Source organism: Uloborus diversus, chromosome 1 (genome assembly GCF_026930045.1).
Source record: "Uloborus diversus isolate 005 chromosome 1, Udiv.v.3.1, whole genome shotgun sequence".
Lineage (NCBI taxonomy): Eukaryota > Metazoa > Arthropoda > Arachnida > Araneae > Uloboridae > Uloborus > Uloborus diversus.
In genome coordinates this window covers 115,087,092-115,113,159 of record NC_072731.1, presented here as the reverse complement: position 1 = coordinate 115,113,159, position 26,068 = coordinate 115,087,092, and the positions used below count along the sequence as shown (strand labels likewise).

The 26,068-nt window shown below is 32.7% G+C and overlaps 1 protein-coding gene across 1 annotated transcript in view; it reads left to right on the top strand.

The window, feature by feature from the left end:
• The window catches only part of LOC129234503 (serine/threonine-protein kinase PLK4-like), a 195,150-nt gene that overhangs the window by 54,388 nt on the left and 114,694 nt on the right, over nt 1–26,068 (top strand). The window contains exons 6-7 of the mRNA XM_054868508.1: nt 5,553–5,593; nt 6,417–6,664. Coding sequence (XP_054724483.1) covers nt 5,553–5,593; nt 6,417–6,664 — 289 coding nt within the window. The remainder of the gene's footprint in view (nt 1–5,552; nt 5,594–6,416; nt 6,665–26,068) is intronic.

Below are 26,068 nucleotides of genomic sequence, written 5' to 3'. Positions count from 1 at the left end.
TTTCACACTGCAGCAGCCTGTAACAAAATACAAGTTTTGACGCTGTTTCTAAACCTAAACAATTTCTTAATTTGTTGTGCACAAAGGAGAAATTTGAGAAGATTCTTTCAAACCCATCAAAACATCGATGTTAGAAATTAAAACATCGATCTTTTTATCAATGTATAACATACATTTTTGAATATACTACACTAATTTAAGCAATACAAAAGAATACGTATCCGACGAATATATTGAAAATACTGAACCTCAAATCATGAATATAATTTAATAAGAATAATTTCGCAACAGCTTGGTATTATAGTTGGGCAAAAATTTATAATAAGACAAGCACCGGTTAATACAATCTAGTTATAGTAATAAGGAAATATTTTCAAACTGAATTAAACTAAAAGTAAATTTACATCAAAAAAGAATCTAAGAAAAAATGCATCATGCACTTACCGTCAGTTGAATGATGAGAAAAAGTTGTGCTAATTATTTTAAAAATACAAAATTAACTCTAACAATAATTTTTAAGAGTAAGAAATATGTGTTGTACTGTTAGTTAATAATTAAACACAAATTTAAGGTAATAGACGGACGACTTGTTGGAGGAAATTGATAAGTAAGCCCGAATATTGGTGTTGACAGTTTGGAGAAAAAGAAGTTTCCTTACTTTGTCCCCCCAGAAGGGCATTTCTCTTTTCGCAGACTATCCCACCAGTCTGAGAAACATCTCTTTTGATGGAACAGAAGTTTCCATCACTATCAAATGCGTACAGGATTTTCCTTTAGTTTAAGAACTGGAGCCTTGAAATAGACTGCAAGTTCTGGCACCAGACTACCAGTGTCAGGTTCTTCCAATAGCTTTGATCTCTTTTTTACTCTCTAGTTAATCTTTTACTATCTTGTAGTGATCTTCCCAAAAATCATCCTCTATGCAGAAAAATTGTTCTTATAAAACGGGTGCAAAAAATGATTTTTTTTTGGCAACTCCATAAGTAAACTTAATTACCTAGCGAGAAGATTGGAGCAAAATTTTATGATAATTTTCAATTAAAATGCAAAAACATCAGCATCGAAAAAACATCGAAACCAAAACATCGATAGTCCAAAAACGTTGAAAGTAAAACATCGATGTTAAAAACATCGATGTTTTAACAAAAAAATCGATGTTTCCAAAACATCGACATCCATGTTGCACCCCTAGTTTCAACCAATAAAACTCTTTACATTTATGAGTCAGTGAATCTAACCAATTATATTGTTTCTTACATACAGCAAAGTTGAAGACTGTGTTAGTACTTATATAATTGGATTATTAGCTTTCATAGAAATCAAAATGGGGGGGGGGGAGAGCTCTTTGTTCTTTGAGAATAGCTTTATCCAGTTATTATTAAGTGTAAAATGACAAGTTTCTGAATTTTAGAATTTAATGAAATAAAAAAAAATCTGTATTTATTTAAATATTTGATACATCGCACTTTATATTAAAAGCAAACAAAATAATTATAAACAAACTGAAAAATTTGTTACTTACAACATTACAAGGCTAAAATTTCTAACACATAGCAATTTCAACTACGATAAATTTTACTTTGCTTTAGAAATGTCAGTCTTGTTATTTAACATATTTTTACACTAATTATTAAATAACTATTATATTAAGTTTTGCAATGATGAAATGAGTTATATATTTTATTTTACTTAATTGCCTGTCATTAAGTAATTACTAAAGCTATTAAAAACGTTTTCTAGTTTTTGCCAGTTTCTGCCGGTTTTTACCGGTTATAACCAGTTTCTGCCACCGGCAGGGCAAAAACCAGTTTCTGCCGGCAAAAAGCCAACCCTGGTTCGATATGCCTAATCAATGTTGATAGCCAAATTTCACATATAAAAAGCAATTCTACAAAAAGTAAAAAGCTTAACTGGTTACAAAAAAAAAAGCAAACATCTTCAATTATGGCATTGAAAAGAAAGATTCTTTGGTTCGTGATATGTTTCTTTCAAAATTTCATTAAATCTTTCGATAAAAAATATTATAAACTGTGTAATACATATGTATGTATCAGTTTGACCAATTATTTCATATTTAGATTAAAAAAAAAAATTATCATTCACTTTTTGCATTTTTTTGTAAAATACCCAGTTTTTGGGTATTTACCCAGGCCTTGGGTAAATACCCGGGTAAATACCCAAAAAATATTTACCTACCCACTGGGTATTTACCCGATCCACATCACTAAGTCAGAAATAAAAAATTGAGCTTATTTACTTATGTAGGACGTTTGGAAAATTTTTAAAAAAGGCTTGAGTTTTTTTTGAATGATTCAAATATTTCTATTTACTCTAGGGTGCTACCTCCCGCTGCTGGCTATCTCTCACTAACCTCCAAAAATTGCAAGTAGGCCTCGACCGATGGCAATTTTTGGCCGATGAGTCGATTCCGATTGTTGGCCGATGGTTTAAAGACGGCCGATTGTTTTTTGTTTCAACTGGCCGATTGCAATGTCCGATGGAAGTACTTTCCTGAGGATGACCGAAATATGCTAGGTTTCAAAGAATTTTCAAAGAACAAAAAAGTATTCAGTGCATTGTAGAAATCGATAGCAAGTCATGTTTAAAAAAATGAATGGATAAATAAAAATGATAGCTATATAAAGATCTCAGACATTCCTAATTTTTTTACATGAAATTATTGTGCCGAAAATCACAGCAAAGTAGATACTAACATATTGGCTATAGAAACATATCTCTAACAGAAAAGATAAAAGAGAAAGAGAGAGGAATTTAAAGAATTGTAATGAATAGTCATACTAGTTCACTAGTAGTTAAATGTTCAAAGGTAAAAACAGAAGTAAAACAAAACTTTTACTAACTATTTTTTATATTTCAACAAATAAAAGGGTAAAAATCTAAAATATTACTATATCTTTTAGAAATTGAATTTTAAAAAATTACTGATGAAGGGCCTCTCTCCCCCCAAGGGCGTGAACCGAAATTTTGGGGGCCTGTCAAATGACTTTTCCAGGCCCCCTCCATATTGTTTACTCGAATATTTCACGCCTGGTTTTAAAAATATTGCGCCCCCTTCAGGCTCGGGCCTGAGGTGGAATCACAGCCTCTGAAAACATGAGTGAAAGCGACAAGCTGATTGTCTGCTATTGTCGAGGTGGTGGAGTAGAACACATGTGGCTTTTTGCCTTTTCCTGACTTCTTTAAGTTTATGGTATCTAGTGTAGGACCTCTGAGACCAGTAAGAATTACCAACAAGTCTATTCTCTCTCCTGCAATAACCACGATTTGAAAATCAGAGACATTTCTTATAGCTGTAGTTATTATTAGCCTGTCTGCATCTTCTTCAGCCTGAAAAACCTCAATGTTTTTGGCTTCAAATTGCACCTTCAGTAGTCAGATGAATCTCAATTTGATTTTATTACTGGATAAAAAAATTTCTTGAGAAACACTAGGAGTAGTTGTTTCCTCAAATATAACCTCCAGAGAACAATGTGTTTGAGCTCGTCGATTGCGTTCAGAGCTGTTTGTGCTTATTTGACCAGGTTCTGTTGGGTAATCATCAAATACCACAGCTATGTTCTGACTGTACTGTGCCTCAAGATATTTTAAATATTGGGCAGCTATCAACTCAAATGAGGATTGCTTGGGCCACACCACTTTGAAGGAGATGACAACCACCTACAGCCACAAATGTAGATTTCCCATGTGACTCATCAATATTGATTGGTTGGAAAGCTGGGTAGAAAGAGGACTTATTGCCCTTCCTCATTCCTTCTTGAGTGAAGAGAGGTATCAGGAACGGTGAATGCTCGTATATAACGCATATTCTGTGAAACAGTGTAAGTGAGTCGATAGTCACTTCCCTACTGCCAACAGTTATAGTACAGAGAGTAGAGGAAAGAATTACAACTTTTGATTTACGCTCGAATTTAACGTCTCCAAAATTTTCCCCTACAATCTTCAACATTGCTTTCTTCCCAATATCCCTGACCATGTAACAGTTGACTCCTTTCTCTCCTACAAGTCCATTGTTTAAGCACTTGATAACATCCACTTTAGAAAATAGAGGTTACTTAAAAGAACCAGTGGCACAGCTTCTTTGTATCAGCTGCATGCATAATGAGAAAAGGAAATTGATTGAAAATTTCCAAGTTTGGAGAACTTGCGAAATTTTGAAAAGCTGTATCTTGTAAACTATTAGGGCTAACAAGCACATTCTGGTGTCAAATTGTACCAAATTTAATCTAGTTTAAATGTGTAAATATTGATGTTTGTCAAAAACATGCTCTTTCATGTTCAAAATGGGGAAAATCTGAAAAAAGTACGAAAGTTCAGTAGTTTTGGCGATTTTCAAAAGTGTTCTGGGAGGTTGCCGAGGTCAAAAACTTGGATTTTGCATCTTGGTAACATCACATACAGGAAAAAAACATGAAACCTACTACCCCCATTTGATGCAACTTACGATGTACTAGGTTACTGGACTAATGCTGTACTTACTTTCAAATATGCAATAAAAAATAGATAAATAAAAATTAGGTTTTTTCCTTTTGAATTTTCGAAAAACATTGGCGATACATCAGCATTTAGATATTTTCCAAGGCCGATGGACCAATGTTTTCTCTAAGTTACCATCGGCTGGCGACGCCGATGGCTAAAATTTTGAACCATTGGCGCTAATGCATTGGTCGAGTCCTAATTGCAAAAGCAACTCCATTTGGATAGCTTCGAGATCCAAACTCCCCTCTCTCATTCACTACATACTAACCAAATCAGTGGTGATCAACCTACAGCTCTTGGGTCTTATGTGGCCCATGGAGCTTTCCTGTTTGCCCCATTATGTTTATGGTATGGATTGCATAGAAGTTGGTTAAATCAATGGACTAGGTATATGAACCTGTTACTTAAGTCAATTTACAAAATCAGGTTCATGGATGCATGGAGTTTTAATAAGTGTCATTGAACTGCTAGGGAGAGCCTGCATCTGAGCTCTACAGGGGTCAAAATGCCTAATGGTTTGATTTTAGTGGCTTCAGAGTCAAAAATTTAAGTTTGAATGGGGGGCATGGTTTAAGGAAGAGGTATTATAAGAATGATAATTATTTGGGTATTGCTAGATTTGGAAATTGGATGTCAAATAAGAGTAGTAATTTTAACAATTGTGATTCAAGAAATTTCAGGGTGTTAAAGAAAAGCAATTTGGGTATGCTTAAAGTTTTCTATTATACCAATGCTTCCAGTATTGGGAACAAAATGCTAGAATTGAAAATTATAATTATAGATGAGTTTGAGAAGTTGGATGTTATTGGAACTGCGCAGACATAGACTACTGAATATAATGCAAATTTTTTATGTGTTGCTGTATATCCTGTCCGGAGTGGAGTGGTAGGATCAGATACCAAATAGTTAAAAATCAGCCAGACACCAGATATTTACTGGATATCCGATGCTTCCCTAGGGCAAACCTAAAATTTTCATCTTTGTTTATGTTTAAGTATTAAATTTTCTATTTCTTATATACTGTAATGACCACATATTTAATTTTATTATTTTAGGTGTTTTGCGCTCTCCATTTTTTGCTAAATGCAGGACAAATGTGAGTATAAGTTTCCTGAAAAATGCCTTAAACTATATATTCAATTCCTATCTCAACTGATTGCCTCATGCAAATCAATATCTTGTATGAATTAACAAAGTCTTGTTTGTTTCTATTTTCCAAAATATTCTACTGCCTGAATTTGGGAAAAAAAAATGTTTTTTAAAGTAAAGAAATCAGTAAATTATAAATATTTGAAAGTTAGACTAACTCGAAAAAGGGAGGACAGTGAATTAAAAATATTTTTTCCAAATGTATTTTTTTAGAAATTTGAGTGAAGTTATTAAAATTGACTACAATAATCAGCACTGTTATTTGCCAAATCCAAAAATGCTGAATTTTTCCTTTCTAACTTTTTCTACCCCAAAACAATTTCCAGAAGATCGTTATTGAGGAAATCGAGAATGTCTGTCAGATAATGGGGATGCACCATCTTGTTGGAAAATGAGCGACCATTGATCTGCCATGTTAAAGCGATTGATAGAAGATGCAGTCTTAAAACTTGATGTATGCCGTGTTACAAAAAGTTAACAATCAAACATTTGGGCAACAAAACTTGTGCAGTGTATGTCCTCATTAAAATAAACATTGTTGCTGTATTGGTAATATGTTTCTTTTATAAGCCTTCCAAGCCCTGGGACACTTCAAGGCACCCCTTGAATATTCTTGCTGCATCCCAGGGTGCCATGGCACCTAGTTTGAGAACCCCTGCCCTAAGAGATGGTTGTTATTATACCTGTTTCACATTACCTTTTTATTTTAATTCATTCTTATTCACATTATATAAATTGTTCTTAAGTCGCTTGTTTGTCTTTCTGTTCAGTCTCAAGGTGATCAAAAGTTTGACAGTGGAATTTCAGACTTAAGTTTATCTGCCACACGTAAGGTCAGGTTGAGCCATCGGTCATTAGAGACCGACAGTGGTGTGAGCTCTACATGCAACAGAGGCGTCAACAGAAGTCGCAGCACATCTAAGGATGTGCCACGCTTGGCAACCATTGATTCCATGAGCCATTCTTCTCATTCTAATGATCAGCTGCCTGTTCGTCATGATAGCAACAGCTACAGAAGGTGAGTTCAGTCATGCCAAAAATCACCTCCAACCAAGCTGAAAAAATAGGAGGTGCTTATTGAAAACTTGTAAGATCATGAAATAAAAATGAAGTGTTTTTAAACTTTAAAAAAATTCAGTATTCTGGTTTAAAGTCATGCTAATTTTATTGTTAAAGTTATTCTTTCTACATCAAAAATCACATTCCTAACATGGTTTAAATTGACCCTGAGTTGCAGTGTAACTTTGAACCAGGTCAATAATTCATTTCAATTGTCTTTTATAATTATTTTTTCTCATTTTTGGCTGTTTGATTAACATTTGAACAAAATCAAATTATTTTGATCCATTAGAAAATAGATCAGAGATTAGAAAATAGATCAAAAAATTTTGATCCATTAGAACAAAAACACAAACATTTGTGTTTTTGTTCTAATGGATCTTCTTAATGACAAAATTGGTAATTTATTAATTTTAAACTGTCTTGAGCACTTGAAATTTGAGTTTTTCAAGCCAATTCTCTACTTCAAAAAACTTTGTATGTTGTAACGAGTAACAGAGCTTAGGTCTCTTGCCATTTCCTCTGCATATGGCTACAGGGTTGTTTGAAAATTTGTCCAATGAGTTTTGAACATCATTTTTAGGCTAATTGCATCATGTGTTTTAAGCTGAGTTCAAAAATACTGACACTTTCAATCACCTCAAACTAAACTCTTTAAATAGTAACTTCATCCTCAAATGACTGTTCTTTATTTTCTTATATTATTATAATACACAGACTTAAAATTATTTTTGTTACTATTTATGTATAATTCACTTAAAAATGTGCGGACATTAAATGATATATAATTTACATTTACAATCTTTTGAAATGGGATAGTTTAATGCTTTAAAAATGAAATATAATGTAACTAATGCTGATAGTGGACATTATATAGGATAATGGTTATTATATTCATATGCTCTGTAAAACTAATCACATATATATGCATGCCCTGTAAAAATCACAGAAAACCATCACAGCATCATATACACCAATAAAAGATATCATGTAAAATAAAGCGTGAAAAAATTATTTAAAACCACATTATATTTACCAGGGAAATTTATTGGTTACTAACTGCATTGCCTTGCTTTGCACGGTCTACCTCAACATAAAAGTTGCATCAAGTAACGTATATTCAACAATCAGGCTTCAAATAGAGAAAAAGAAAATACTGTTAAATTTCCCATCAAAATAATCATTCTTAAAGAAAGAAAATGGCAAATCAAAAGTTCCCGAATAAATTAAACGCAACCCTCCATAAGCACAACTAAAATCCTAAAAAAAGAAAGAAGATGAATCGCCAAAGGGTCATTCCATAGAAATATCAACCTCAACCTCAGAATTTTTTTTTCCACAAAGCCTTAACTGTGACCTATCTTTTCATTCAGCATACTTTCTAGTACATAAATCCAGTAACAGTTTGCAAAAATTTCGTTCGGTGTTTTTATTCTGGCTCTAAACGTGCGAGGTTGTAGAAAAGGCTTAGCATGTGCAAAAAAAATTCGTCTACGTTTTCTTGTGTAATGTAAAATTCTTTGCAAATTTTGAAAAGAACTATGTTTATTCTAAATGATTAGATATTGGGCCAATAAAATTGACTGTTCTTTTTGCATACATTATAAGAAAAGTATTTTAATTAGTTTGGTTATTTCACCGAAAATATTTACGTTACATTAGTCACGAAAATGTACTATTTTCTGCTTAAAAACTAAACCAGATGATTGAACCAAACAGCACTTTTTATTTTCTTACATCGGTGTCATATCTACTTAAAAAGTGAAAAATATTTATTTTAGTATCAGTAGATATAAAATAATTAGTGTGAATAACGTAACATTTGAGCTGTGACTAACGTAACAGTTTGCATGTGACTAACGTAACATTTTAAAAATACTGCTTATATTTAAAACTTATTTAATTCAATGTACATTTTCATGAACAATTTTGAATATGTAGGCAATCTATATTGATTAAAAATGTAAAGGGTGAAAAATTCCAGTAATATTACATTGTAGACCTTCTGTTTACTTAGAAAAATACTTTTTTAAAAGTCTTTATAAAGATACTTCCAATATAAAAAATTATTTAAAAAGAAAAAAGGTGAATAAAGCAAAATGAGTACTCTGCTGAATGTGCATTCAACACAAGAATCCAAGATTAAGAATTAAATAGAAATACAGTCTTAACGAAGGAGAACGTCTCTATTTTTTAGAAAATACATCTCTACCTATTATTATAATGAAGTAATGATTGCTCGTTGGAAAACATTTGAAGATGTTACATGATACAGTGACAATAAGCGATGCTGCCATATATTTCAGAAAATGCAAGAATGATCATTTAGAAATTCAAACATTTGCGGTGATATCTGAAATTAAAATGCATTTTGCAAAAACGTTCGAATATTTTTTTTTTCCATATTACATTTTAATTCAAAGGCATGCACAATTTGTATTCGTTCGATGAATCAGTAAACCTTAAAAAACAATATGCCATTGAAAAGTACTACGGACTTACTTATGACGATAGGTAGTATATCGGCAGAATACTAGAATTCGGTGAGAGTACTATCAACTTGCATAAAATTAATTTTTTAAAAGAGAGATATTTAGGATTCAATTAGCCCAAGAATGATGTTATTCAGTTTGTAAAAGCAATTCTTTTTTTTTTTTTTTGGTTTATTTTTTTCCGCACAATCAATTTGAGTTAATTGAACTGAATCCTTCCATTCAATTTCTTACACTAATATAGAAAAAAAGTAAAGAAAGAACCACAATGCAACACAAAGGTTCTTAAAACGTGTAAAAGTAATATAAGAGCAAGAAATTAATTATAAAAAGTTTTTTATATGCATTCATTGCTTGTTATTCGATGGTTACGTTAGTCACGTTACGTTAGTCACACACAGTTTTTCGTAAAAGTACCATAAAGGGCCAAAAAAGATTCATCTGTAACAAATCTGTAGTACATTTTTGAAAATAGATTGTTTACCTCTTACAAATATATCGACACATTTTAAATGCCTGTTTCAGTTTCAGAAAAATTTGCCTCGTAACATAAGCATTGTTTCTCAGGGTTGCAAAAATGTTACGTTAGTCACGATGCCTTTTTTGGTGAAAAAACACCTGCCAGCACTTATTTTGCTTCAAATTCTTGGTAGAAATGAAAAATAGTCACCTTGTACATTTTAAATCTGCATATTAAACCAAAACACATTTATTTTTACTCCCGGTGTAAGTAAAAAGAGTTTGAAAATCAGCTGCGAATGTTACGTTAGTCACTATGGAATGACCCCAAATGATAATCAAAAGGGGAAATTTTTACCTCGAAACAAAAACAAAATTTTAATCAATCACAGTTGAGAAAAAATAAGTGGCAACCTTCTGAATTGTTTTCACGCTAATTTAAAATGAGATCGTGCAAATGATAAATTTCCAACATAAAATTTCTGTTCCATTAGGCTTAAGAATGCTTTTTAATTTTTTCCCATTGATTTTATAGATTTTTTTTTGGAAATTCAAAGGAAATAAACGAATCTAATGGTTTTTTTCGCGGACTTTCAAATGGCGCCAAAATCAAACTGTCTGATAATAATTTTGGGTAGGAAAAAGTCATTTAATGCCATTTTGGGGTCTTGAAATTAAAATTTGAACTGTTCAGTACTTTTTTGGCGTTTGAAAACTCCCCTACGTTCCTTCCCGGGTGCCTGAGTACCTCCCTGCCAAATTTGGTCGAGATCCGATGTAAACTGTGGATTTGTATGAGGAACATACATACATATATATATACACATATGTATATCTTCTTTGTTTTATTTATGCAGGGTCAGGGCTGATCCTAGCAGGTGTGCAGAGTGTGCGCCGCACAAGGGCGGCCAAAGCAAGGGGCGGCCGCAGGCCGAATCATAAAATTCTTATAATCAAGCAAAATTCCTCAAGAATTTCTCACACGATAACTTATAATAAGTAGAATAAATATGCTAATTTTTAAATGTTCAATTGTCAAAGTATGTGTCGATTTCCTGACAGCATAGCATAATTTAAGAAAAATAGAATGTTAGGGAACATTGTGTTGGTTCATTGTCCATTAATATCTACTCTTAACACACATGCTTCATTTGGTTGCAAAGTTTGTGACAGAAACGGGAATCAGTTATGGATACAGGGGAGGGGAAAGGCCCCCTTCTGAAGCATGAAATGGTGCCGTCTAAAAGGAGTTCCGAGGGCGGCCACTAATGTTTACCCCCCAAGCTTTTATAGACCTAAACAATGAAGACATATTTTATTTATTTAAAAAAAAGCTATACTGATGAGATACTCTAGCAAGCATTTCAAACAACAAACTACGTAACAAACTCTGTGTTTAACAGTCGTGGATGCGTGGAGAGAAAGTGGAAAATTACGACTCCCTTGAGAGTAACATATATGAATGACGAACTAAAATGATGTACTTTTCCCCCTTTACGACAATTTTTCTGATTAAAATCTTGAATGAACTGCCCGGTTTCAGATCAGGTAGGAGGACAGGGCTCTTGCCCCGGGAAGAAAATGTAGCTCCAAAACGAAAATAAAAAAGGATGCCATGACCTCCTTGACGAAATTAAAGAAGGCTTAAAATTGCGTTTCTAGGACTTTACTTTCGGAAAATTTTGCTGGTTGAACAATCGATCTTAAGGGCCCAATTAAATCTCTGATTCACCTCTTTCACCTTAACTTAATCAAACATAGCCTAAAAATGTTGGCTCCAAAATCCGAAACGTGTTTTCAGACGACAGCCCTTCCTATCATCAAACATCATATAAAATTGCTTTGGCATTTTTCGAATTTTTTGCAGTGAAGGACCCCGAAATCCATTCGCAAACATTACTACCAAAGACAGTCTCAATCAGCATCTTTAGAGAAGCCCCTAATTCCACCCCCTCTCACTTAACGTATTGAAAAACAAACTAAAATTTCGTTTTTCCAACATCAGTTTCAAGAATTTTTGGGGGAAGACCCCGGATTCCCATTTTCTCCAACGCAATCACTATACCTGAAAATTTCGTTTTTAGACGGTTCCGTGGAGCCACAGCTTCCTGCCTAAACTAGCTTGAAATTGACTTCAGTTTCAAAAACACAGTTCGTGAGGGCACACTGAACCCCGCCCGCTCTTAGTCCCATCGTTATCAAACAATGCTTAAAGTACAATTTTGGGACTTATATTTCTAAAGAATTCCGGAGGAGAACTGCCAGGCTTATGAAACTTTTCACGGCGCTAGGGCATATCCATCAATTGTCGAGGTGAGGTGAACAAAAGTCTATAGTTATATTTTTCAGATATTAATGTTGAAAAATATCCGAAAGATCCGTAGAAACTTCTCAGTTTTGTTAACGTCACCAAAGATAATATAAAATTGCGATTTTAGAAATATTCGCTTAAGAGCTCCAAAATCCTTCCTTCCCAAAAATAGCCTATAATGGATTTCAGTTCTGAAAAATATTTTAGTTCGGAATATTTTCACGTTTCCCCTATTGTTTTCAAATTTAGCCAAAAACGGGTTTTTAAAAAAATCGTGCCGAGAAATTGCCGGAGGATAGCCGCCAGATCCCCTACCGTCACCAAAGACGGCCTAAATTTGCGTTTTAAACTTATATTTTGAAATCTTTCGATGCGAGACGATTGAATCTCCCTCTGGCAACGTCAACAAAGGAGTCCCAAAATTGCGGGTTTAAAATTTCAGTTTCGGAGATTTTTCGGGAAGAACGCCGATCCTTCCTAAGCTACAGTCTTAAAAAATATCTTCAATTTGATTTCAATTTCGAAAGAATTTTAGGAAAGAACTGCAACATTACTTTCACCTAAAGTCTCGAAAAAGTTCCAAAAATTGCGATATTTGACGTCAATTTTGAAAATTTCTCCATGCACCTTGAATATACTTGACTCTTTTGTCCTTGCAACCAAACACAACTAAAGATTAACTAAAAATATTTTTCATACGCAAATTTCGATAATTTTCTTGGAGCAATCCTCCTCCCCTGAACTCCTGACACCTCCCCCCCACGCTTCCCCTTCCTCGGTCCCTTCTCTGATGTCACCGAAGAAAGACTATAAAATGCGTTTTTACGACTAGTAAATTTTGGTATCTATTACTTAAAGATATAAATTGTACCTAAGGAGTTTCTTACCATAAAAAATTTCTTCCTTTTTATAAGATCATTCTCCCCCCCCCCTTTTTAAATTCGGACTTAGCATGGAAATTTAAAAAAAGATTTATATAGACGTTAAAGAGTAGTCAAAATATGCAAATTACTCTTGAGGGGCGGCACATTAGCTCTTTGCACACGGGCGGCCGACCCCCTAGGATCGGTCCTGTGCAGGGTGTTCCATTTTAACCTGTAAGACCTTTATTTTCGCAACCATTAGTCCTAGGTGTATACTTCTAATTGCAAAATGTTCAAAATCAGATGCAGAGTTAAGATATTGAAAGTTTGAAGTGAAAATAAAAAATAAGTCAAACAAGTATGTTGCGGCCATCAAGAAACTTTCTTCTATATCTTTCTTATAATTCTGATCCCTGCCCATGCTTGACGAAGAAGCAATATTCAACAGACACCAAAACTTGATGACCTTCCCTATTTCTGATTTATTTTAAAAGCAAAGCAAACAATGAAAATTGAATATAATTTAAAGAGCCTTGCTTAAAATAATTACTGACATTTATTTGTTAAAAAGCACTAGATGGCAACAGTTAAAAATTTTAAATCATTGAGATAACACATCCGATACAATTAAAATCAGGAGAAATACGCAGACGACAGCCTATTAAGATTTATTTTTCTTATTGTTGCATTAATAAAGCTATTTTTATTCACAAAAAAAAAATCAGCCGCCATGGAGCAATTGGCACCAAAATTGAACCTACGCCTGTTTACATATGAATTGACATTTATTCCCAATTTCATCCAAAAAGTAGCATTACTTATTGAGATATGGCACTCACAATAGAAAACAAAGAGCGTCCGATTGCTCTACCCCCCTTTTCAGCTATTGACGCTAAACTGGAATCAGCTCTTATACCACCTAAGGGATACTTGTCGATTAATTTTTGATTGATTCCGTTCATTATTTCTTGAGATACAGCAGTCACAATTGACGTCAAAAAACATTCTATAGCTCAACCCCCGTTTGAGCTATTGACACCAAAATTGAATCAGCACCTTTACCTGTTAGAGGCAACATATGGACCAAATTTTGTTTGATTTTGCCAGTTACTTCTTAGGGAATAGCAGGCACGCATAACTCAAGAAACGTCCCATTGCTCACCCCCCTTGGAGGAATTCGCGCCAAAAATCAATGGGCACAAGTTCACCTAGGGGCACATATGTGTACCAAATTTGGTTCAATTTCATGTGTTAGTTTTTGCTGTAGAGCGGCCACAAAAAACTGGTCACACACATACGTGACATATACACACACGTACACAGACAGACAGAAATTTTCCAAAAATGGTCGAAATGGGCTCAGCACACCTCAAAATGTTCGAGTCCGTAAAAATTCGAAATTCGAAAATTTGCACAAATTTAATACTTTCTTCTATATACAGAAAAACCCCTCTAATGTGGACATTAACGAGACAAATTTTTTTGTCCACAATAGAGGGGTGTCCGCAGGTAAGGGGTTTGATAATGTTATTTGCATTGGAATAGGGGAATTGGAAATTGTCCGCATAGAGAGGTGTCCACACTTGAGTAGTGTCTGTTAGGAGGGTTTTACTGTATTAGATATAGAAGAAAGTAAAAATACAAAACTTAATTTTTTATACATGCCCCAGGTCCCCTAACCTCTATTTAGGGAAATAATCTCCATTGAAAGATATTACTAGCACAAAAATCTTGACGTTTGTGTGACCAAAACTCAGGGATATACTCCAGTTTAAAGTTTTAAGGGACCATAAAAAAGATGAGATTGGAACTTAGCGCCCTTTCAGAAGAATGACTGGTCGTCAAAGTAAGAAAAAGCAAGGTATTTATATTTTTATTCAAAAATAAATGCAAATGTTATGCTGTGATCCGCAAAAACACACGACAAAACATCAAACAATTTGAAAAACCATACTCTATGCGCAAGTATAATTTTAAACACATGTTAACTGCTATATTTTCCCCCAAAAGGCATTATTGACAGCGAGTGAAAAGTGGTGTAAGTCACAAAAGGCTATGTTTCATATCTCATTTCATATCTGAGTGAATACTGATCATACTAATTTAAAACTTTTTGTGTTGGAATTGTTTTTCAATAGAGATTATTTTCCTAAATATAGGTTAGGGGACATGGGGTTCGTATAAAAAGTTAAATTTTGTATTTTTTGACTTATTTTTATTTGCAGTTCAAACTTTCAATAGCTTGACTCAGCATCTGATTTTGAACATTTTTGCAATTGGAAGTATACACCTAGGACTAACGGTTGTGAAAATAAAGGTCTTGCAGGTTAATACGGAACATCCTGTGTAGATTGTAATATTCAATTTTCATATGTGTTTTAGGATTAATTTTTTATCTAACATTTTCATTAATTTTAATTGAGCTACTCAAGCAGCATCTTTAGTCATTTTTCTTTTGTTAGCTACTCTTATACTTATATACTTTCTTGTATAATTAAGAAATAAAAAATATGCATTAGTCAATACGTAGCATTTTTTCTAACCAATATTTGATTTTAAACTATGCAATTGTAATCCATAATAAAATCGTTACATTACTAATCCTTATGTATATTATAAATGTGAAAGTGACTTTATTTATTTGTAGTTACCTTTTTATGCCTTAACTACTCAACCGATCATCAAGAAATTTTGTGTGCAAGTTGTCAGTTGTGCCATGGTAAACATAGGGTACTTTTTTGTTCAGAAAAAAAAATTCATGATTATTATTCCAGTTTTAAAGAAAATCATAAATTTGAAAGTATCTCATTGAAAAAAGGTCATATTTGTTCCATTTTTGCAGCATGTCAGTGCCCTTAAATAGCTGCACAAGATGAACTTTGCTTGAAGTTTGAGGGATAATTAGAACACTCCCTAATATGTCATTTTAATGTATTTTCACATTCTAATCGTGGCTTAACTTGATTTTTAAAGACTTATATCCGCAGTTTATGTCTGATCTTAGCCACATTTGGCATCAAGGTGCTTTTGCACCCGACAAGGGCCTTGGGTATTTTGAACAGCCAAAAATGTACCAAACCATTCAAATTTTAATGGTATTAAATGGCTCTTTCTACACAAAATAATTATTCAATCGGTTCAATTTTAGTTTCATTTAAAAACCTACAAAAAATACATGTTCAGGAGATTTTTTTCCCGTCTGATTTTAAACCATCAAGTCCCTAAAATCACCAATAGAAAAGTTATAGGCATTTTTAAGTAAGATAATTTATAAAGTAGAAATTAATAATCTACAGCAAGTTCAGTTTTATTTAGTGTGCATAAAATCATTGAAAAGAAAAATCTGTTGCCATTTTTTCCCTGAGGGTCATGTCAATTGCACCAATGGCAGATCCTGCGCCAAACTGCTCCAAAAGACTGCCAAATAGACTTTTCTGGGCTAAAATCGGACAAACTTGCGCCAAAACTGCAATTTTGCATTCAATGTTCAGTTCTTTTAGAATACTTGGCAGTTTTGGCAGAATATCATCAAGTTTATGCATTTAAAGCTTGTTTTTATGATTTTTTGGCTTTGTCCCAATTTTTTGCGCATTTCAAAATTCGATTGCATCTGCTTTTGAAAAACTCGATCCTTTTAATTTTTCATGTGATTCTGTTCCTTTGACTAGAAAAAACTTGCACTGATTGTTATTTTCAACCTTTGTTATCTTTTGTTTTCAGTGTATGAGAACTTGTAAATTCGTCTTCTTGCCACGCCCACTCGAAAATGTCAATCCAGTTGCATCCAAATTGATTTAAGCGAATGCCATCTGTAAAAATTAATATTGTTCACCAGTTTTTAATCGTGAGTTTCTTAAGATTTTAGGACAGAAAATTGATCTCTAGTTTTGGTTGGAGACACTTAAGATAGCAAAAGTCTGGGACTTCTAATTCGCAACTCCAGCGCTCGAATACGCTACCTTGCGGTGATTTACAAAGTTAAAGAAAAAGGTAAAACAATGCGTTCCACATGTGTCTGTTGGTAAACATAGACAGTTTGTTATGAGTATTTATTAACGCATTCGATGTGTCTTAGGCTGCTTTCAGCTACAGAAATTGTTTCGTCCCTTAATAGTATTCTCAAGCTTCTCAAAATACTGTTAGTTTTCATTATTTCCTTCTAAAAAGCGAGGTGATTGTTAAATGGTGAAAGCCTAAACACAAGAAAACTCTGGATTAACAAACATGGATAACGTTATACCAGGTAAATTTTTTTTATTTTTTTTTTAGTGTGAATTTGTAAGAATAAGGCTTTTTTTTATCTTAAATTAATTTAACTAACCATATTTTACTGCAGCATTTAGTTGGAATGGACAGTATGCAAAATATTTTCTTGAATATATTATAGTAGAAGGAAATGAAAAATGTTTAACCAAGAAAGAATTTACTTGAATGCTTCCATTCTCAGCTGAAAGGTTTCGCCAAATTTATTTAGGGTTATAGTTTTAGTATTGTGCGAGCAAAGAATCCTTGGCGAGATTTGGCATGTTAGTTAAACCATTTTAATTTTTTATCATGAGTGAAATAAAATGGTAGAAAGATTACAGAATTTGATGAGTAAAAAGAAATAATAGTAGATCAATTGGAAAGAAAACTACCACCATATATCCGTGAGAATTTTGTTGATAATTTCCATAGCATGACATAATTAAATCATAACTCAGAAATTAGAAGCATACGAAGCAGAAAAATTTAAAATTAACTGATTCAGCAATTTGGGAAAAATAACTCAGCTACAAATGCAAAACAATTAGCGCTAGCCAAGCAAGGCAACGAAGTATCATCTTTGGATAATAATTCGCAATGTCATATAATCAAATTATCTAGCATTAATTGTTATTCTTGTTAGGCCACAATTATTATTTAGTTTTATTAAGAATTGATAAATATCCAATTCAATATTGGGGAAATGGCTGCTTAGAACTACAAACTACCTTAATTTGCATTAATTTTTGACGTTTAGTAATGCTTGAATTCTCATTTCTTTCTACGTGGGCCAGAACATCCACAAGACTTTGAAAATTAATTTAAAAAGAATAAAGTGAAAAAATCATGCATAAGAACAAAATTTACTAGGCTTATGAGAATTTTCTACCCTACGGCGTGCGTTTGTTTTACTTTTTTCATCCACCATTAGACAGTGGCTGCAGTGTCCCCTATAGTTCGTTGGAGTTGCGAATGCTCTGGTAATGAATATGCGGACATTTCAAGTTTCTCAGATTCAGGCATTTTTTCCATGTCTTAAAATTCTTTAAAAATTTTTCTCTTTTTCCACATTTTTTCATCTGCATTTAAAAATTCCTTTTTTTTTTGTGACATCATTTCTCAAAATCTTTTTTTTTTAAACTGTAATTTCATTATTAATTTTGTGATTAAATATCAAACAGTTAAAAATAAAATTACAGGCTTCGTAAGCTCCGGGAAAACCTGGAATTGTCGGGAAAAATGACGTAGGTTAAAATGTCAGGGAACTTTCCAAATTTGTCCCTAAAAATTTTTTTCCCAGGGATTTTTGTTCTATGAGATCTAATCTTCATTTCTGTTGATGTTTCCTGAAAAAAATTAAAAATTTTGAGGCAAAATGACACTGGCGAAAAAAAAGTGGCGACCCAAAAAAACTCTCTCAGTCGCCATTTTTAACCGTCAAAACTTCCCAAGAAAAAATTCCTCGAGTGAACATGAATCAGTGGCGGTTTGTGCCTTGAAAAGTGAGGGGGCCGGATCAGAAGTGTACTCGCAACCCCCCCCCCCCCACCTGGGTTTTGAAAAAAAAAAGAAATTCTTTAAAAATATATATTTTAAAAATAATTTAAATTTTCTAAAAAATATATTTGTGTTTAATAAGTAAAATTTAATTTCTTTTAAACAAAGACAAGCTACAAAACACTTAAACTACTAAGTAAATCACGAAAGATATTAATAGTATCATGTTTATGTCTTTAATTGCCAGTTGGGTGGTGCACTTTCACCCCCTGACTTTCAAAAATAAAATTTAATTAATCAGATCACTTCTGCGTATGAATCTGCCAATGTCCATGGGTCAGATTTAGAATTTTTTTGCAAACAATTGACAACAATTTTATAAAGTGTTATATATTCTTTAAAACTACATGAGCAGTAATTTAAACAAGTATTAATTTCTGTGCAATAATGGAAAGACATTGTTTGAATTTAAAAAAAAAAAAATCTTGTAACGATATATATGCATACACGTACATACAATACAACACACAACAATGACACAAATATAAAATAATTTTTGTGGTGGTAGGGGGTGGGGAGCACAATAGGAAAAAAATTTCATCAACTTGATTGATTTAATTTGCTCATGAAATCTCTCAATTTTGAAACTTGTAGTTTTAAAAACGCAACTTTAGCCTTTCATTTGGTGATGTTAGGGGAAAGAACTGTACAGGGGACTCCGCGGAAATTTGTAGAAATTGAAGCCTTAAATCGTGGTGCTAGGCCATATTTATTGACGTTAGAGTAAGGGTAGAGCTCCGGGACTCTCCCCAATCATTTGTTTTTCTATTTTTTTGAAAAAATAAAAGAAATCAATTCCTGGTCCAACTTTTTTGAAATTGCAGTTCCAAAAACGCAATTGTAGACAAACTTGGAAGATTTTTACGGAAAGGGATTCTGGAACTCTCCCCTAATTTTTTTTTTCCAAAGTTAAAGTTGTAAAATCGGCTTGAAGGGAAAAAAAGTCTTTGTACAGGGTGGCAGCAGATCAGGGAAAAGTCAGGGAACTTTATCACTCGGGGAAATATCAGGGAATTTCGAAAAAAATAACAAAAATTCAGGGAAAATTGATCAAATGAAGGGAAAAAATTTTTGTTTTCATTGTAAAATGAAGTATACTTTGATTCCCTACCAATTTCCCGCCAATTATTTGTTTCAAAAAGGTAAAATTAATGAGGTGCGATTATACAGTGCTGCATATTTGTGCATCTTTTTTCCTCAAGGTCAAAGTATTCAATCTTAGGATGAACTTCCTAAGATTGCTTCTTTGTCTGTAAAGTTGTTTATTTTACCTTGCTTGAATTTTCCTTCCAAGCATTCCAAGTTACGTAAAATAAACAACCCTACAGGCAAAGAGGAAGCGGTCATTAATGACTTTGCTCCCTTGCCTTTACTCATTGTCTTGAAGTAATTAGCATACTGTTATCACGATTTCACCAAAAAATCTTTGTTTTTAAATTAATCCTGAAAAAATCTTAAAAGTTATCACTTGACGTTTTTAATTTAATTGCTAAAATTGAATTTTGACTGAAAATCAATTTTTTTTTTTTTTTTTTGCCATGGTATTATTTGCTGTCACTTCAGATTACACGAAGGGCTTTTTTTTTTTTCAGATTTTAAAACACTTTTATTTTAAAACCATATGCATTTTGAAATTAATAATCGTTTTTGAATGTCAATGTTGTTTGTTACTAAAAAGTAAGTTAAGGTTTTTTTTTTCCACAACTAATGAAATCATCTGAAATTTAGTTGTGTACATAAGTAATTATTTCTATTATTTTTTAATAGTTAAAATGCTGCATTCATTCATTAAAACCTAAGTTCTTGATTAGAGAATAGCTCAATATGACTGGTTGTTGAAAGATTTCAATTTGTTTTATGTAATATGTCTATTCTTCCATGTGCAAGTAAAGGGCAGTAACTGCACATTTTTCTTTTCTTTTTTTTTTTTTTTTTTGCATTTTTGTCATTTATTGTACTTTATCTTTATTGTACATACTCTCTTATTTGGTTTCCACTGAAAAAGAGGCACGAAAAAAACCTCTAATTCCAACATTTTCCTATTGTTAGTATTGAATCCACCACAAATTTCTTCAAATATCTTGAAAACTAATTTCTGCAGATACTGCAGTTTACCTGCACACGGCAGTATTATTTAGGTAAGTAAAACTACATTACTTCTATACTTTAACTATCACTTGTTCTACTTGTAGCAACAATTATACTGCTGGAAAATTCAGTTCAGGATTATTTCCATTTATATGTTTTAGTTTTATCATGATTAGATATTTCTTTAAAAGTGGTTTTAATAATTTCTTAGAATTCTTATGTTAACTGGTTCCTGGAAGTAAAGTATTTGTTTTAGATTTCCTACAATATTTCTCTGTCGATAATTTAATACACTATTTTTGCCAAAAAAAAAGGAGCATCTTTTCAAAATATATTTTTAATTAACAGCCTGAACCGTTCTAAACACTGCATTTTATTTAATATGCAATGCTTTTCAGGTAGGGCAAATAAAGGAAACCATTATCATTGATAACGTAAATCAGGTAAATTTGGTGAACTAAATCAGGGGAAATTCAGGGATTTTTTTTTTCCAGTTTCTGTTGCCACCCTGTCCTATAATCCGCATATAATACAATGCAAAAAAAATGAATTTTTGATTTAACATACAATTTTAGCAACAGAATTAAAAACGTAAAGTAGTAATAACTTTTAAGGTATATTCAAAACTAATACAAAAAAATGTCAAAAAAATAATGATTTATTCTCTAAATTGTCATTATAGTACGCTAATTACTTAAGGACAAAGAGTCAAGAAAGGAGCAAACGGTCTAACCTTGGCAAATGAATGCTTCTTCCTTTACTGCATGTTGTTTATTTTACATAGCCTGAATCGCGTAAGAAGGACATTCAGACTAAGTAAAATAAGCAACATACAGACAGGGTAACGGTCTCTGCGAATCCTGCTTTAAATATTGAGGTTGTGTTGAGAGAAGGAAAAAAAACAGATAAACCGGAGCAGCATATAATCCGCACCTCATTAATTTGACTTTTCTAACAGATAATCCATGGATTATGCACAGGAAAATACGATACAATCCTTTTTTTTTAATTTCAAGCTTGTATGCACAAAGAAAGAAAAAGGAAAAGAAATTAAAAGTTTGAAACTTTTGTCTGTGTGAAAAAAGTGAGGGGGCCTGGGCCCCCTCTGACCCCTCCCACAAGCCGCCACTGACAGGAATTATGCAAAAACTCAACAGGGGGAGAAGACAACTTACTGCTTCGGAAGCACAAGGGTGAAGATGGGAGGGACGATCGGGAATATCTTACGATATCTTTTTTTTATCGGAAAGTCTTTTCAGTACGTGTGAAACGTAGTCGCCATGTTTGGTCATTCATAAGATGGAAGTAGACATGATTCTTAAATGCCTAAGTTTCCAAAAACAAAACAAAATTAAATGTTTTCTGCAAACTAATGAAAATAACACAAAATGTGCAGCAAATGGTTTTTTTTTTGGGGGGGAGGGGTTATTTTAAGTAATATTCTTGAGAAATGAAAAATTTTTGTTCTTAAAACTTAATCATATCCTTACTACCTCGGACGCAAATGTGGTAAAACTTTTAAACTGAATTGTAGTTTCATGAAGATTTATCATTTTAAAATTGTTTTCATGCTAAAAATTCAAAAAATTCTTTCTTTCTTTTCTTTTTTTTTTTTTTTTGCATATCCGCCATATTTGGTCATTCCTCAGATGGAAGTACACAAGACTTTTTAAGTGTTTCAAGTTTCTGAAAAAGGCGTTGGATGCTTATTGCAATTAAAACTATTGAAAACAACGCAAAATGTGCCCAAGTTTTTGGGATAATTCGTAATTATTTTCTGGAAAAATGCTAAATTTTATCTTCAGAAATTCTTTTAAATTCTAATTGATTTAGACATTTATGCGCTAAAAACTGACTATTTTGTCTTAATTGTAGTTTTTTAAGGATTATTAATTATTTATAACTAATTTTATGCTACAAATTCATAAATCTACTTATTGTCTTAAATTTTTCACTTAGTCGCCATATTTGGTCATTTGCAGGATGGAATTAGATGTAAATTTCCAAAAACAGAATTGGGTTTTTATATCAATGAAAACTATTGAAAATAACATAAAATGTGCAATAGTTATGAATTTTTAAAAATTAATTATTTACTACAAAAGAAAAATTTTAATGTAAGCATCCTTTGATATGCAAAAGAAAAAAAAAGAACCGATTATTATTGGCATTGGCCTATGATCGGTGGATGTTGATTTTTGTTATTATGCGTTATGCCGTATGCCGATCAATGCAAGAGGTTAATCATATTTGTATTGAAAAATAGCTTTATATTTTGCTCAATATGTTTTGTGTCAAACACTAATAAGAAAATAAAAAGTATTGTAAACCAAAAGGGATGCTAGATGTAGCATGATTACAGCAAAATGTTAATATTATGCATGACATGCGACATCAAAGAAACACTAAAATAAGTTGAAAGTACTTTGTTTTCAACAAGTAGTAAACAAATTAAAGCGATTTTGAACCAAATGTTTAAAAAAAACTTACAATTTTGAGAGATAAAAAAAAGAAGAAAAAAAATTTAAGATATTTTTTTTTTTAAATTTAAGAGAAAAAGTTTCAGTTCTTCCGCATTGCTACTTTAAACAATTTTATTTATTTTATAAATATTGCTATTGAAACTTAATTTTGAGCTGAGCGAGTAACCTGGAATTTTCTAAGAAACAACCTGGAATAGTCAGGGAATTTTTTTAAACCACAAGTGTATGAACCCTGTAAAAGGTTTTTAATGTTGCCTTTGCTTGATCTTCAGATTTGGTAATCAAGTAGTTCAGTATATAAACATATATGCCAAATAATAATAATAATAATAATAATAATAATTAATAAATAAAAATAATAATAAATAATAAGAATCAGGTCAAGTATAAGTAAATAACTTAAACATACCAAGAAAAAAAGGAAAAAAAATCTAGTAGCTCATTAAAACTCACTTGTAGCTTGTTAAGGTAAAGTTTTTAAATTCAACCATTCTTTTGTACTTTTTTTAAAAGCCTTTTTGTATACAGTGAAGCACCGTTTATACGTTTTTGAAGGGACTGTGAGAAAAACACGTATAAAGGAAAAAACGTATAATAGATATACGTTAATGTGTGTTTGACTCTGCAGAGACAAATTTAAAAAACGTATAAAAGTGAAACATATAAACGGTGCTCCACTGTATTTTACATAAAAGCACACAAATTTTAAAATTAAGTATCAAAGCACTCTAACTTAAATGTGCACTAAAGCAGTGATGTATTAAACAAAGTAAATGTGTGAACTAAATTTAAATCAAACGAGTGCAAGAAAAAGGTAAAACAGGACAGGACTTGTGTTTTGCGAAAAATATTAGACAAAGAAAAAAGTAATTAAGAAAGCTTCAATTGCATAGTTATGATGTTTTTGCATCCTTGATCTCCTTTTTATTATTTTATCATGTCATGCATGTTTCTGTGTGTACAATATACATAGTTGCTCTAAATTGATGCATAATTTAAATTTTTACTGCTGCAAGCTACTCCATATTTGCAATTTTACTGCTTCAGGCTGCTCCAAATTTGCAAATTTATGGCTCCAAATTCACTGTTTTACTGCTCGAAGCTGCTCCAAACTGACCGTTTTCCTGCTCCCAAGATTGCTCTAAAAGCGAGTTTTGGTCGTCACATCCCTGGCAGTAGTTCCTTACTTCAAAACATACTTTTCGCCTTTCCAATCACACTATTTTTATGCTCCAAGTTTCTACAAAACAAACTTCTTGGTGAGCCAAACTGCTCGTAGTTCACTGTTTTCCTGAGCCAAGCTTCTCCAAAGTCACTATTTTCCTGTGCCTGAGATTGCTCCACAAGTGGGTTTCAGCTGGTTCATCCCTGGGTCAACAAACAAAATTCTTCCTTTTGCTTTGAAGCTTTTCCTGTTATAAAGAGATATGAAAATTTTCCCTTTTTAGTTATTTTTCTGCAATTTACTAATTTGTTTTTTCTTCTGCCGGTTGAAAATAATCAAATATTTCAGTAGTTTTAATGGAAACTTCTACTGTTCCTCGCTTTAATCTAATTGGAACTTATAGGTTTGATTTTGGAATTCAAAAAAACTTATTTTTTTCCCCACTAAATTTCGGGGGGGGGGGGGTCCCGACCCAGGTCCTCGACCATTCCCTTCTCTTGTTTTGTCTTGTTGTTTATAACTTTTACTTTCATTGCCAGTGGTTTTGTAATGCCAAAATGTAAAAAAAATTTCAGCAAAAGTCAAGGATCTGCAAAACAACATGAAAATAAATTCATAGTGTCACCCTCCCTCAATGAATTTCACGACCCTGATACGTTGGAAGTTTCGACTGGAAGAGGAAGAGAACGTAGTGCTTCTGAAGAGAGGCGTAAACAGGACCGCCAGAGGAAACTGAATGAGAATCAAGAATCCTTCCCTGGACGATCAAAAGAGCATATTAAAAAGAACGCTCTGTAAGTTTGGCTTAAATATTCAAGTTTCCTGAGTAGTGCATTTGGCATATTATTACATGCATCATTGGTTCTGCTGACTCTTTTCTAAACAGAACTTTTCATATGCAGTTGCATAATTTCAGCATTCAACTTTTTTTTTTTAAACAAAATATTTGTTTAATCTATTTGCACCTAAGGGAATAAAGGGCATGAGATAATAGATTGATATAATCTGGCTGTCATGAGATGGTACTTGCCCTTGCCAATACCTCATTTCGTAGGAGTCCGTTTTCATGATGTGATGGCAGTATGAGTCCTACCTCTTTGTTTAACCCAGGGTTTCCCAAAGCAAGTTTTGCGAAACCATGCCCATCCTACACAACCCTCCGTTTTTTTTTTTTTTTTTTGTGGACCCACTTGAAAAAACCCACTATCTCTGTAAATTGAATTTCTCGGAATTTAGCACATACTGAAAGCGTTTATTTCACAAACAAACTTAATGCAATGAAACTTCTGAAGCGACCACTCTCTGTTCTTGAACGAAATGGTCATTAATGTAGGTTGATCTCTCTAAGGGGTCTGTTTTGAAATATAAAAAAACAATACTAGCTCCAACAGAAATCATTTATGTTCTGCTTACAGTACAGACATTATGGCAAGAGAATACTTAAATAAAGGAGCTAAATTTTTTCTTTTCTAAAATACACTTCCTCCGATATTTTTCCATTTAGGAACTGTATTCAAAAAAACTGAATTGTTTTACCACAAAATTCCTGGGGTTTTTTCCCTGACCATTCCCCTCTCTTGTTTTGTCTTGTTTTTTATTGCTGTTTTACTTTCTTTGCCATATGTTTTTTGATGTCAACTTTTAAACAAATTTCAGCAAAAGTCAAGGATCCGCGAAGCAACATGAGAATAAATTCACGG